Source organism: Lepidochelys olivacea (genome assembly GCF_965140295.1).
Source record: "Lepidochelys olivacea isolate rLepOli2 genome assembly, chromosome: 1".
Classification (NCBI taxonomy): Eukaryota; Metazoa; Chordata; order Testudines; family Cheloniidae; genus Lepidochelys; species Lepidochelys olivacea.
Genome location: NC_140411.1, coordinates 112,928,333 through 112,941,121, shown reverse-complemented (window position 1 = coordinate 112,941,121; position 12,789 = coordinate 112,928,333). Strand labels below are relative to the sequence as shown.

Here is a 12,789-nt window from a genome sequence, read left to right as displayed (position 1 = left end):
GATTCATTAGTAGATAATAAGACGGCACCGGCTCACTTAACAGCTCTGTTCCCTGTGTGTATTCAGTCATATTTTCTTACTTTAGTGACAATAAGTTTTTACTAGTTTTATCTCCTACTAGTGTAAATACAACTACTATATGGGAGGCTGAGCTGAATAACATTCCTCCTCATTCATTATCAACAGAATAGTTGACTAAATTCCAGTTACAAGGACAGGAGTACTTGTGGCACCTTAGAGACTAACAAATTTATTTGAGCCTAAGCTTTCATGGGCTACAGCTCACTTCATCGGATGCATAGAATGGAACACAGAGGAAGAAGATATATATAGACATACAGAGAACATGAAAAAGTGGAGTAAGAGGCTAATTAATTATGAGCTATTATCAGCAGGAGAAAAAAACTTTTGTAGTGATAATCAAGATGGCCCATTTAGACAGTTGACAAGACCAAATTCTACTTACACCTGTGTGACCACTTTGGCAGGTTGAGCTTTTGTTATTGATGATGCACAGGAAGGAAAGACCCTTGCTTGACTTGCAGCGCCTTGGCTGTCTGCAGGACTGACAGTTGGAAACTACATCTTTTTACTTGTAAACTGAGCACATTGGATCTGCATTCCCTGAATGTGAAATACATGGAACCCTCACTGTGCCACTTTCACAGCCTCTTTTCAAAGTAGAACTGCACTTTGATCCTCTTTGGTGCTTTTCCCTGCATTCCTTTCAGTTTGTCAGTTGCGCGTGGAACTCCTTTTGTATTGCAACAATAAAGAGAAATGTCCGGGGCTAAATTTTCAAACAGGTCTCTAAAATCATGTGTGCATCTCCAGTCCATGCAAAGCCCCCATTTAAGCATGCACACAAAAACTGCAGAAGCTTTTAATATTAGGCAGACATAGCCAGATTTTATTTATTGGAATATATTTGAAAAGACCATTTTTATTTGTAAAAATAAATACTCTTCAGATTAACAAGGAATATACAGTAGTTTCTATAAAATTGGCTGCCATGTCTAGATACCCAGAAATTTGGGGCAATGAAAGATAAGTTAACTCTGCCTGACTGTATGGACAAGAAGCAGGCAGTGGGCACAATCAGAACAAATCATCTTGCAGTAAATATGAGTTTGATTCTTCAACTGTGTATTAAGTAAACTGCACAAATAGACAGACACTGTAGCTCACTCTCATTTTAAGACTTGATTCTTCAATCATCGCTCTCAAGCTATGGACTCAAATGTTGGAAGCAATGTGTGATAAAGACCCAAAATGAGAGCGACTGAAAAAGCGGTCATACAGGAAGCTTAAAATGTTGGAGTTTCATTCCTTGAGTGTCAATAACTTTCTATAGCCTGAGTTTCAAGATTCTTTATTTCTGAGATAAACAATTTTCAACAAAGCTCGGAGACACCAAATCTGGAGGTATCATCAGGAGTAAAATGAGTGACAACTCTCAAAGTAAAGGATACTTGAGACATATGTCTGCAGCCCTGATCCAGAATAGCACTGATGTAAGTAATCCCAATGGGACTTTATGTGTAAATCAATGCTACTTCACATGAATAAGGGATGCAGAACTAAGGCCTTAGAGTCTACTTGTGTAAGATGACAGCAGAAGCAGATAGGCACTGCCTATTGTTTGCAAACATGAAAGTAAGGAGAAAGTGATGCTACAGTCTAGCTGGATACCCCTCCCACTTTGGTATATGTGTGGGTGCACAGTATATAAATATATAAAGCTTAAGTGAAAGTTATTTTCATAGCATACAAACAGAGAAATTAGATAAAATGTATAATAGTCCTGCTGGAAGGCTGCAATGTGACACTACTTTATTTCTCAGAACACACAAGAACTCCAAAACAGAGAGAAACAAAACTGGCTGCTCCCTAAGCAGAGAGATACAGCTCATCTCACCTTACTCTAGCTGGCGGTTTGCACACTGACTCTGCTGAATGCTCCCACACTTTGCTACAGAGCCCACTAGTCTGCACATGGGACTAGAGACAGACAGACAAATACACACACACTGCTCTTAACACGACAGCTTGCAGTTCCAACACAGTCCTCAGTAAACCATAAAGGGAATAGACTGAAATGCAAGGAAAGGCCTCATGTGTCAAGAAGCTCAAGGCTAAATTCAGCCCTACTTGAAGGAGGTACAACTCAAATTGCTATATTGTATTTTATATGTTAAGGGGTTAAAAAACAGGCTTGCAGGCCAATCTTTAATCAAAATAATGTTTTTGCTTTAAGCATAACACATGCACTTTGGGTGTGGTTTGGAAATTGGGGCAGGTAAAAAAGGTAAAGTCTGGATGTACCTATTTTAGGGCCTGTTTGATGGGCCAGTGCACAATGCCCAGGGTTTTTGTTGCAGAGGAAGTATTCTGCCTCTTGTATTTGAAGATCATTTTCACTATTGTTGTTCAGAGCAGTCTTTGAGAGGAAGGGAAGCCTGGCAGGACAAGGTGAGAAAGAATGATTTGAAATAAAATATCTAGAAGTGGAGACATTTGAACAAATGTGGAAGAGGACACAGTAAAGACATATTTAAAACTGGGCAGGACAAAACATTTGAGAATATGTGGTGGGGGAATGGAGAACAATTCCTCATTGTCTGAGAGGAGACCAAGACAACCTAATAAGTCTTTTCCACCTCTAATTTCTATGAGTGTGAACTTTTAAGATGTGAAATGAGACTCTGACTTGATGAGCTTCTTGAAATTCCTGGCTCACTTGAATCCTAGAGACCTTTGCTCCTGATCCAGCCTGCAGAGTAGTTACAAGTATTTTGTTTCCTTCTGGCCTACATGACTGTTGGCATTAAAGCCTCTCTCTGTCCCTGAGAGTCAGAGCTGCTTCTGGGGGGACTATTCAGCAGAGGAACCAGGAAATTTGTCAGTGTTAGGAGGCTTTGAAAAAATATCAACTCAAATTAATATTGTGGTTGCATTTGTAAATGGGAAGATCAGAGACGCTCCTCCGTTGCTCCATACGAAATGTCACAAATACATCGAAGTGAGCTTCCCCTGAATGCAGATCCTTATCAACCATCTCAGGGTAAAAGTGTCTAACAGTATATCATTCTGCATGTGAAAAGTGGTGAGCGCTTGCAACATTTTCCGACCAACTCGACAGCTATTCTTTTAGACTTACAGGCGGTGGAGTTCTGAAGGCCGGGGTGGAAGAAGAGGCCATGATGCTCCCATGATTGCATATGATGCTCTTTTAGGATGTGGTGGTGACTGGACAGAACTTTGCAACAGAGCAATGTTCCACGGGGGTGAGTAATCCTGTTGTTCCTTTACAATATCGAGTGTTTGAATCCCCTGGAGTTTAAATGGCAAAATGGTCATTATTGTATGAGATGCAACCTTTAAGTCACAAATTTCACTCCTGTTGAAAAAGACATCTCAGCAGTAAAGCTCCTGACTAAGTCAAATCTGCCATATTGCCTATTATTGATTCCTTATCAATGTCACATGATCAGTGTTGTTATTATGTCAATAGTACCTGCCATTCAGGACTCGGAAAGTGCTTTACAGACATTAGTGAATTAAGCCTCACAACATGCTTGTGAAGTAAATTAAGGATATCCATGTCTACGGTTCACTTTACGACCACTTATAAACAGCAACCTCTGTCTGGGATGGCTGCTATAGAACCACACACAGGAAAACAACACAAGGGCATAAGATGGGGGAAGAAAAAGAATACTGAATGCAATTAAAACTGCAGGGAGTTTTCAGGCAGGTAGTATGTAATTACTTAAGCAGTAGTTTGTCTGGGACACTGGTTTAACATCCTTACTCTTATAAAAAACACCATGTATTCTTTAAGGGACACAAGTGGTTAATATCTTTGTGTTGCAACTCATGCCAAAGATAGCTCCTTCAACATCACTGTGCCCTGCCCCCTACCCTCATGCTGAATCACCAACACTGCAGATTCACCCAGCAGGATGCCATCAACAATCAACCTAGGCATTCCATGGAGACCCTCTGTGTGCGCTGCTGACCCAACCCACCCCGACTTAGCTTTGGGAGAGTTAATGGGATCTCAACACAAGATACCATGGATACATACACACAGCCATTATGTGATTTTAAATGATTAATTACAGTAATAAGATACTTTCCCTGCCCTAAAGATCTTGCAATCTAGTGGTTTCTTCTGTAGCTACTCTTCCTTTCTAGCACTGGGTTAACTGCGATGGTTTGTTGCACCCTGAGAGCCATTTAAGAGAAGGGGGATGTTTTGTTGCAGAAGCTTCCTCCCAAAAGGAAAAGAGCAGTAAGTCAGGGACTTCGGGGTTGGAGGACCTGGCTTTTCTCTGTCCCCTGGCTCCTCCCCAGCCAATGGCTCCCTTATTTGATCAGATGAGCAGCTGATATCATTGCTTTTTATTTGCGTTAACCACATTCTCTTTCTCTGAAACAATATCAAATATATTGTTTTCATTGGATTAACTATTACCTTTTAAATGTAAAGATTGTTGCTTTCACCATTTAATAATAATTGTAAAATAAAATCTGCTGATCCTGTATTTGTGAGGCAGCGCATTAGCTAGATGCCCCACGAAAAGTCCCTTCTAATCGAAATGATGCAATGTGCTGCCCTTTAAGCAGCCGGACAGCATTGCTGCTTACTGAATTGACTTTTGTCCATTTGGCAAATGGACTTGTTGCCCTCCCAGCATGATTCTAATGGCACACAGGTTTCCTTGCTTGTGAACCAACGTAATCAGTGAGGTAGAGGGAGCACGGGCAGAAAATACCAAGTTTTTTGTACACTCTCTACAGCAGCAGGAGACAGTACTGTTAGCTTGTTGCCTGCTGGAGACTCCCCTGTGGAGGGGGTATCCATAGCAAGGGAGCGACAGGTTTCCAATCCCTTTGTGCCACTTAGCACACAAAGCAAGGCAGGGATTCTGCCCCACAACATCTGCACTAAATGGAATATTGGGGCCAACCCAAGTGTTCATTTGGTATCACAATGAATGTGTCAGTACATATTAAACTCATGGTTAAGGCTGGTCTTCACTGCAGCTGTTAGTGTGAGTTAGTACACACGCGTTACTCCACGTGAGCTAGCCTAGCTCAGTGAGAGCAGCTACACTGCGAAATAACATTTGAGCCACGCAGCATGGTTTGATTAGCAGAGTGACTGATTTAACAGCTGATGAGTAGTTGTCATTTAAGCTGCAGCATACCCACTGCATTATTAGCTCAAGGGTCAGCAGCACTGAAGCTTCAACCCATGCACAGAATTCATGGTCCCCGCAAATTTCTTTGCTTCCCTGCAGAAAAATTATTTCTGGTGGGGAAGCAAAGGGAAGGCACAAGAACAGTCACGCGCCCCTCCCCGGCAGTGCAGACAGGTCGGTTTGGCCTCCCGGAGCTTCCGGTAGAGATGTAAATCACCACTGGGGGGCTGGGCAGTCTGGGCAGTGTGTATGAGAGAGAGAGAGATACTCTATCCCTTTCACTCACTATTGCAGCATGCTTGGCATGGCAGGGCTTTGGCGTGTTTCTGAGGAGGGAGGCATGGGGGAGGCTCTATCCTGTCAGGCAGAGCAGAATGTAGCAACCTGCCTGCTTAATGAATTGTTCCGATTGTTCTTAGTGAATTTCCCCAAGAGTGTAAAACAGGTGTAAAAATGTTAAGGCTCCTTTACATTGCCAGAGTGGTGTAAAGGATCCTTACTGTAAAGGACAGTGTGGCCTTATAAATGCTTATGGTGTTTTAGAGAGTAGAACTGGTCTAAATTTTTAAAATTTCCTAGCAAAATGTGCTCCATGAACTGATTGCTACTGACCTTTCTGGAGATGGTCAGTAGCCAATATAAATTGTGAGTTTGAATACCCAGCCCTTGCTTGCTCTTCCGTTGCCTATGATGTAACACTGAGCATATGGGTGCATATATTTGTTGACTAATAACTAGAAGTAAAGGGTCAATACTCGCTACATTACTATTAGACAGAGGGGGTTTGGGGATTTCCTCCAATGCTCCTTACTCCCGAACTCCATCCATTGTATTGTAGTTTACATAAATTACCAAAATAATTGAAACCAGCCTGATTATTTTGCATTATTTTAACAAATAAAATATGCAGAATTTTAAAATATTGTGTGCAGAATTTTTAACTTTTTGGGGCAGAATTTCCCCAGGAGTACATTATGCAGTCTGACCCATTACTGCTGGCAAAGGTGGAGGCTTGAAATTCCAGTTGGTTGGTGAACTCCCTAGAGCTACCATTCTGAGAGTCTCTTTGGCACACCACATATAAGTAAAAATCTGTTCTGCAGTGGCTTAAAGCTTCCTTCTCTGTGTAGTGATATATCTGCAAAGGAGAGTGCATTTTTCACAACAACAGAACTGCACACGGTTGTGTTTAATTTTACAGGTGAGAGTGCAGCCACTGGATCTATTGCCGGCTGCTTGTATGGATTACTTTACGGCCTGAACAAGGTTCCCAAAGGCTTGTACCAGGATCTTGAACAGAGGGAGAGGCTAGAATACTTGGGCGAGTCTCTTTACCGACGATCCACAGAGGAAAAGTAAAGCAGTTTCTGCCATTTTTCTCTTTCTATAAAGACTCTGTCAAACACTGTAGATAACTGACTAATTATAATAACGCTGTTCTAGGCTGGTGAGGTTTAGTTCTAAAAGGCTATGTGGAATGTGTATAAGTGCAGTTAGCTGAGTCATTCAAGAGTAACTGGACACTGTAAATGTTCAGTTTTTCATAGATACAGGGATTTTTGAGTACCAAACTTGCTCTTATAGTACAATCCAGGTCAGTGAGATTATTTTAAATAAAAATATATATAAATAACTAAAACCCTCTTATTATCAAAATTCTGCCTACCTTACTAATGCCACCCTTAAAAAGCTATCATCAGTAGTATCTTGCACACATATATAATTAATTTTCAAAACTAATGCTTTTCTTCTGAACTAATAGTATGATCCTTTTGTGAGGATGTTCCATTCCCTGTAGATTTTAAACTTTTAACAATTCTTCCACCTCCCTCTTTCCTCCGCCTCACATCTCATGCCTCTGTAATATTTGCAACTCTACTGTGTCACAGATTATTCATTAATGAAATGTTAACCCTTTGTCAGCACTATGGTGTATATGTATTGTTATGTGAGAAGCTTCCAGAAAGGAAAGGCCAACACTAGCAACACTTCCAAGGTACAGCAAAGCATCATTGTGTTTAACATTTCTGCATTATTATGTTTTTTTTTTCACTCTAGACTCTTCAAAACTCTTTTAAAAAGTCAACTGGCTGAAATATTTGTAAATAAATTAATCTTATGCTCTTCATAAGCATCATTTCTTCATTTTCAGATCACACTTATATGTTGCTGTGTCAGTATCAGAATTTTTGTCTGAGGCCATTAAAGAGCTGTAGTACGTCACCAGCCAGGCTATAATGTGTTTCGTGTGACTGAGATTCCTCTCCCAAAGAGGCCTGGAGAGAAAACAGTTACTTTGGCTTTTAAAACAGAAAACCAACTAACTATATGGCCAGGTTAAAAACTAGTATCTGATGTGAATAAAACTAATAGTAGAATTTACTGAATCATATTCTGATCTATAATACTGGCATAAATCTGGAATAACTTCCATTAGTGGAATTATACCAGTATTAATTCTGGAGTAATTGAGAGCAGAATTTAGCCCCATGTGATTAATTCCACGTTTTAGCACAAAGATTCTTAAACTGTGGTCCACAGAGAACATTCTAATGGTCCGCAGAGAGCTGACTGGTCACGTGGTCCTGTTTTCGCCTCTCTATTTCCACCTGCTGACTTGCATTTAAAAAGGCAGCTAAAAATACATAAATACTTTCCTATTGCTTTTCCATATAAGCAATTGCCATTGGGATGTTATATGATAGAAAGGGGAGCAGGTGATCCATGTTGCTGTGGTTAGTCGGGGAGATGGGCCACACACCAATCTTTTTATTAAAATGTGGGCTAATCAAAGAACAATGTTGAGTTCTTGTTTTAGCATGCTCTCTCTTTGCATCTTTGCTATCTGCTGCTTTCTCATTTTGAGCATATGTTAAAGTTTAAACAAAGAAGGATATTTGTTTGTAACTTATGACTTTATATAAGAAAACATCAAGACTTTCTGAAAACATTCTTTCTAGTTTATGATGCCTCTAACATTTCCCATAATAAATTCAGCAATTAAGAAGAGAGAAGAATGTAGCTCTCATAAGGTACGATTTTCTTTTGTACATCTAACTTTTCCTTTACCCATGAAAAAATCTCCAGCGGAAAAGAAATCATCATTCCACAAAGACAGCATGCCTCATCATTAGACTTCGAAAGGTTGAACTAAACATATGGTTGCTGTGTTTTTAAAGTTAACAATTGTCCATATTGTTCTTCTAGAATGTATCACAGCTATCCCGTTATTCATCTTACCTTACATTCATGATGGAGAAGGACCCAAACTTAATTTCACGGACAGAAAAGCAAATCTAATTTTGCAAAGATGGTTCAGATAGACAGAAGCTATAAAGTTGGCAAATGCTAGCAAAGCATTGTTTCCATAGTTATAGGGGAAAATAGGCCATTGACCACCACTTTATTAAAGATATAACAAGGTTTAAATATCAGCGTTAATAAGAGTAACCACTACCGCAAAGGAACACAGTTGTTGCCTTTCCTTACTGTAGGCTATTCCTTGAACCAAATTACTGCAAAGCCACGTGACCTCAAAATACTACGTGTAGTCCCAAGACTAAAACAACCTTTTTGCTCCCCTGTCATGGCCATCTGACTCAAGCCAAGATTCAACTAACAATAAGTTAGAGCTGCTGATAGTCAGCTCCTGGAAACTTCTATAAGTGGGTTTATCTTGTGGTACAGACTAACCTTCATTTCCCAGTAACCAAACACCAACTACCTTTCCCAACAAACTTTGAACCAGTGTTACTGTTGAACCCTCTCTTCACTCAATGTATTAAAACTTGCTAACACTAAGAAAAAGGTGCTGAAACAAGAGCCAACTCACTGAGTACTCATGACCAGACAATAACTTAACATTACCCAATGTAGAGAAAAGAAAATACAAAAGAAAATACGGCTAGTGCAAATAGGATGCAAATATTCTAATTTATCAGAACTTAAACTACATGTAGCAGTTACAAACCATATGGCCAGGCCTGTCTGTCTGAACATTGCTGTGTGAGCAGGCAGGAAAAGCTTTCTAATAGGGGCAAGTGGGCATGAGAAGCAGCATAGCTCCTGCCAGGTGTTCTCTCTCCCCTACCTATAGCCGCCTTCAGCCAGGCAGTGGGAGCTTTATGTGAGTCAATGGGGTGACCAGTCATGCGGCTCATAGTGAAACAGCTTGTTTTGATTGGCTGCCCAGGCTGGAGGTGTTGTAGTCCTTGCTTGATGACCCTGGCAAGAATGGCTGGGGCTGCCTACTGTGTAGTGGGGGCGAGAATGGAACAGAGTAGTTGGAAATACTTGTTTACTTGCCTTCTTTAGTTGAGATGACAGTTTCACACTGTCTCGTGCAGCATTACTTGGCCTCTTAAAAGCTGAGTGCCTCTTCGAGGCAATGAAACCATTTGTACCCCTGCAGTCCTGCCATGTCAGCAAGGTGGCATGGGGGAAACCTGCACTGACCCTGTTCTGCACTCCCTGCTCAGCTAGTCCTCTCTGAGACACATTGAAACAATAATGCCTAAACGGAAACCCAAGTAGTTGAGGGCCAAGCGTTTGTTTTGTTTCTTTTTACAAAAGGTTTTTACAAAATCTACCGTGAATATTTCATAAAAGTTCTGATGTTGTTGTTGTTAACAACCCCTGGACACACTGTTGTTGTTGTTGTTAACACAAGCCTTCCCTTGCAGCGCTGGCAAACCATGGTGCTCCCAGTGCATGCCAGCCAACGAGACTGGGCTTAGTGTGGGTTGAAGAGCACTAAGAAGGGCAACGCCCAGCACCCACCTACTGATGGTAAAAAGGAGAGCTCCCCAAGCCTCTAAAGTGTATGTTTGCTGGAAACTACCCTCCCTCGGCAGGACCCCATAGGCACTACTGCTGGTCTAGGGCTCCAGAAACCCCTACAATCCCAGCACAGAGGCAAGAAGGGGCCAGGCTCCAGGGGTTGTTCAGAGGGTTAGTAAACGCATTTGTATGAGCTCCCTCTCCCCGCCCTACCTCCAGCAGCTCTTCCTGCTCAGGTGCTGAACACATTTCCTCTGCCCCATAGGCATAGGGTCTGACTGTCCTCAGGTCTGTGACATGACAGTGTCTGCTACAAAGGCTTTTACTGGGATTAGATTGCATTTCAGCCTGCTAGTGTATCAGGCTTTTGGCACTCACATAGTACAGTGATGAGTGTCACAGAAGTGCCTGTGAATACATAAGAGAGACAAGGTGGGGGAGGTAATATCTATTACTGGACCAGCTTCTGTTGGTGAAAGAGACACGCTTTCGAGTTTACACAGCGCTCTTCTTCAGGTCTGGGAAAGGTAATCAGTGTGTCACAGCTAACGACAAGGTGGAACAGATAGTTAAGCATAAGGAGTTAACTCATGTTGCAAGAAACCTTACAGACAACTATACACAAGAAACCCTCACATCAGCACACTTACCAGCACAGATCCAGCAACCACCCCAATCACACCAAGAAATCTGGTATCCACAGCCAGGCACTCAAATACCACAGAATATGCTCTGAGGAGAAAGTCCACGATATACACTTTAACACACGTAAAACCACCTTCACCAAATAAGGACACTCCACCAGAGAACTAGATTGCATCATGGAATGGGTCATCCTAATTTCCCGAGAGAACCTGCTTCAATACAGAAAAAAAGTCCACTGACCACACACCCCTAGTTGTCACCTATCACCCCACGCTGGAAGGCATATGAGGTAACATCAAACAATTACAACCCAAACTTGATAGGGACCACATCTTGAGAAAAATCTTTACCAAACCTCTTTTCTGGCCTTCAAACAACCCCCCAACTTTGCCAAACTCATCATCAGAAACAAGTTCCCCACAGACCAGGACACACCAACTCAATGCAGCACCACACCCTGCCAGAACAGATGCAAAACCTGCAGCCATATTTCCACTGCTACAATGTTCAATATCCCTCACAGAACCCCTTTCAAGATCCATGGGTACGACAAGTACCTATGGCAACATGTGGTATACCTCATCTAGTGCATCAAATGCACTAGCAATCACTATAGGGGTGAAACAAGACAATCACTACACTCTCAAATGAACTCATATAGAAAAATTATAAAAGACAAAAACATCACCCAGGAGTGAACGCTTGTCCCAAAATAATAGCGCCATATGTGACCTCTCAGTCTACGTCCTCAAAGGAAACTGGCACAATACCTTCAAGAGGCGAGCCTGGGAGCTTAATTTCATAACTCTGATAGACACCAGAAATCATGGATACAATAGAGATACTAGTGTATGGCTTGTACCAGAGGGGTAGCCGTGTTAGTCTGTATCCACAAAAACAACAAGGAGTGTGGTGGCAACTTAAAGACTAACCGATTTATTTGGGCATAAGCTTTCGTGGGTAAAAAAAACCCCACTTCTTCAGATGCATGGAGTGAAAATTACAGATACAGGCATAAATAATATACTGACCCATGAAGTATATATCTTATTAGGACACTCTGTAAACTACTAACTCACCTTTGTCTTGTGACGGCAGAGGTGTTAACTGCCCACTTCATTTTGAATGGTTTCTTGCAATGTGTTAACTCCTTATGCTTAGCAATCTGTTTCACCTTGTATTTAGCTGCAACATTCTGAGTACCTTTCCCAGACCTGAAGAAGAGCTCTGTGTAGCTTGAAAGCTCACCAACACAAGTTTGTCCAATAAAAACTACTACTTCACCCACCTTGTGTCTTTCATGTCCTGGGACCAACATAGCTATAACACCACTGCAAACAACTATGCATAAATAAGTAAATTGCCTGCTCGCCTTTTGAAAATATATTATTGCTGAGTGGGTGGGGTGAAGGGAGTTCATTTAAAATAAGCAAACGAACAAGATCTTTTGCAACTGGTCTTAGATCACCTAGACATACATGTGATCAACCCATTCTGACATTTAAAATCATGTAGTTAGGATAAAAATATCCAGAAAACAGCTTATCTAGATCTCCTAAGGCAGATGGCAGCCTACTTTTTAAAAATGGCTTTTGGGGGGAGGGAAGAGAAGCCAGGTACAGTAGAACCTCAGAGTTACAACTACCAGAGTTACGAACTGACCAGTCAACCACACACCTCATTTGGAACCGGAAGTATGCAATCAGGCAGCAGCAGATACACACACAACACAGTACAGTACTGTGTTAAACATAAACTACTACAAAAATAAATAAAGGGAAAGCAGCATTTTTCTTCAGCATAGTAAAGCTGTATTAAGTCAATGTTCAGTTGTAAACTTTTGAAGGAACAACCAGGGCGTTTTGTTCAGAGTTATGAACGACCTCCATTCCTGAGGTGTTTGTAACTCTGACGTTCTGTATGCGTTAGTGCTGCCATGGGGGAGTTCCAGGTTGCAGTTCCAGAATGCTATTACCTCATTCCCTGGCCTAGCTCATAGCCTGGGGTAGTGCCTTCCACTTCTCAACAGAGAACCCTCTGACTGTTTATGAAATGGTGTTAACAGCCTCCCACTATGCACAACAGCCCTAAGGGACCATTCTGCCCAGTTCCCCTCAGCTGTAATGACAGGTGGTTATAGTCCAAGGTGTGAAGG

At 41.5% G+C, this 12,789-nt stretch overlaps 1 protein-coding gene across 1 annotated transcript in view; it reads left to right on the top strand.

Moving 5' to 3' along the window:
• The window catches only part of ADPRHL1 (ADP-ribosylhydrolase like 1), a 33,102-nt gene extending 26,347 nt beyond the window's left edge, over window positions 1–6,755 (top strand). The window contains exons 6-7 of the mRNA XM_084617512.1: window positions 3,155–3,287; window positions 6,412–6,755. Of these exons, the coding sequence (XP_084473638.1) occupies window positions 3,155–3,287; window positions 6,412–6,569 (291 nt within the window). The 3' untranslated portion in view covers window positions 6,570–6,755. The remainder of the gene's footprint in view (window positions 1–3,154; window positions 3,288–6,411) is intronic.
• The last annotated feature ends 6,034 nt before the right edge of the window (window positions 6,756–12,789 follow it).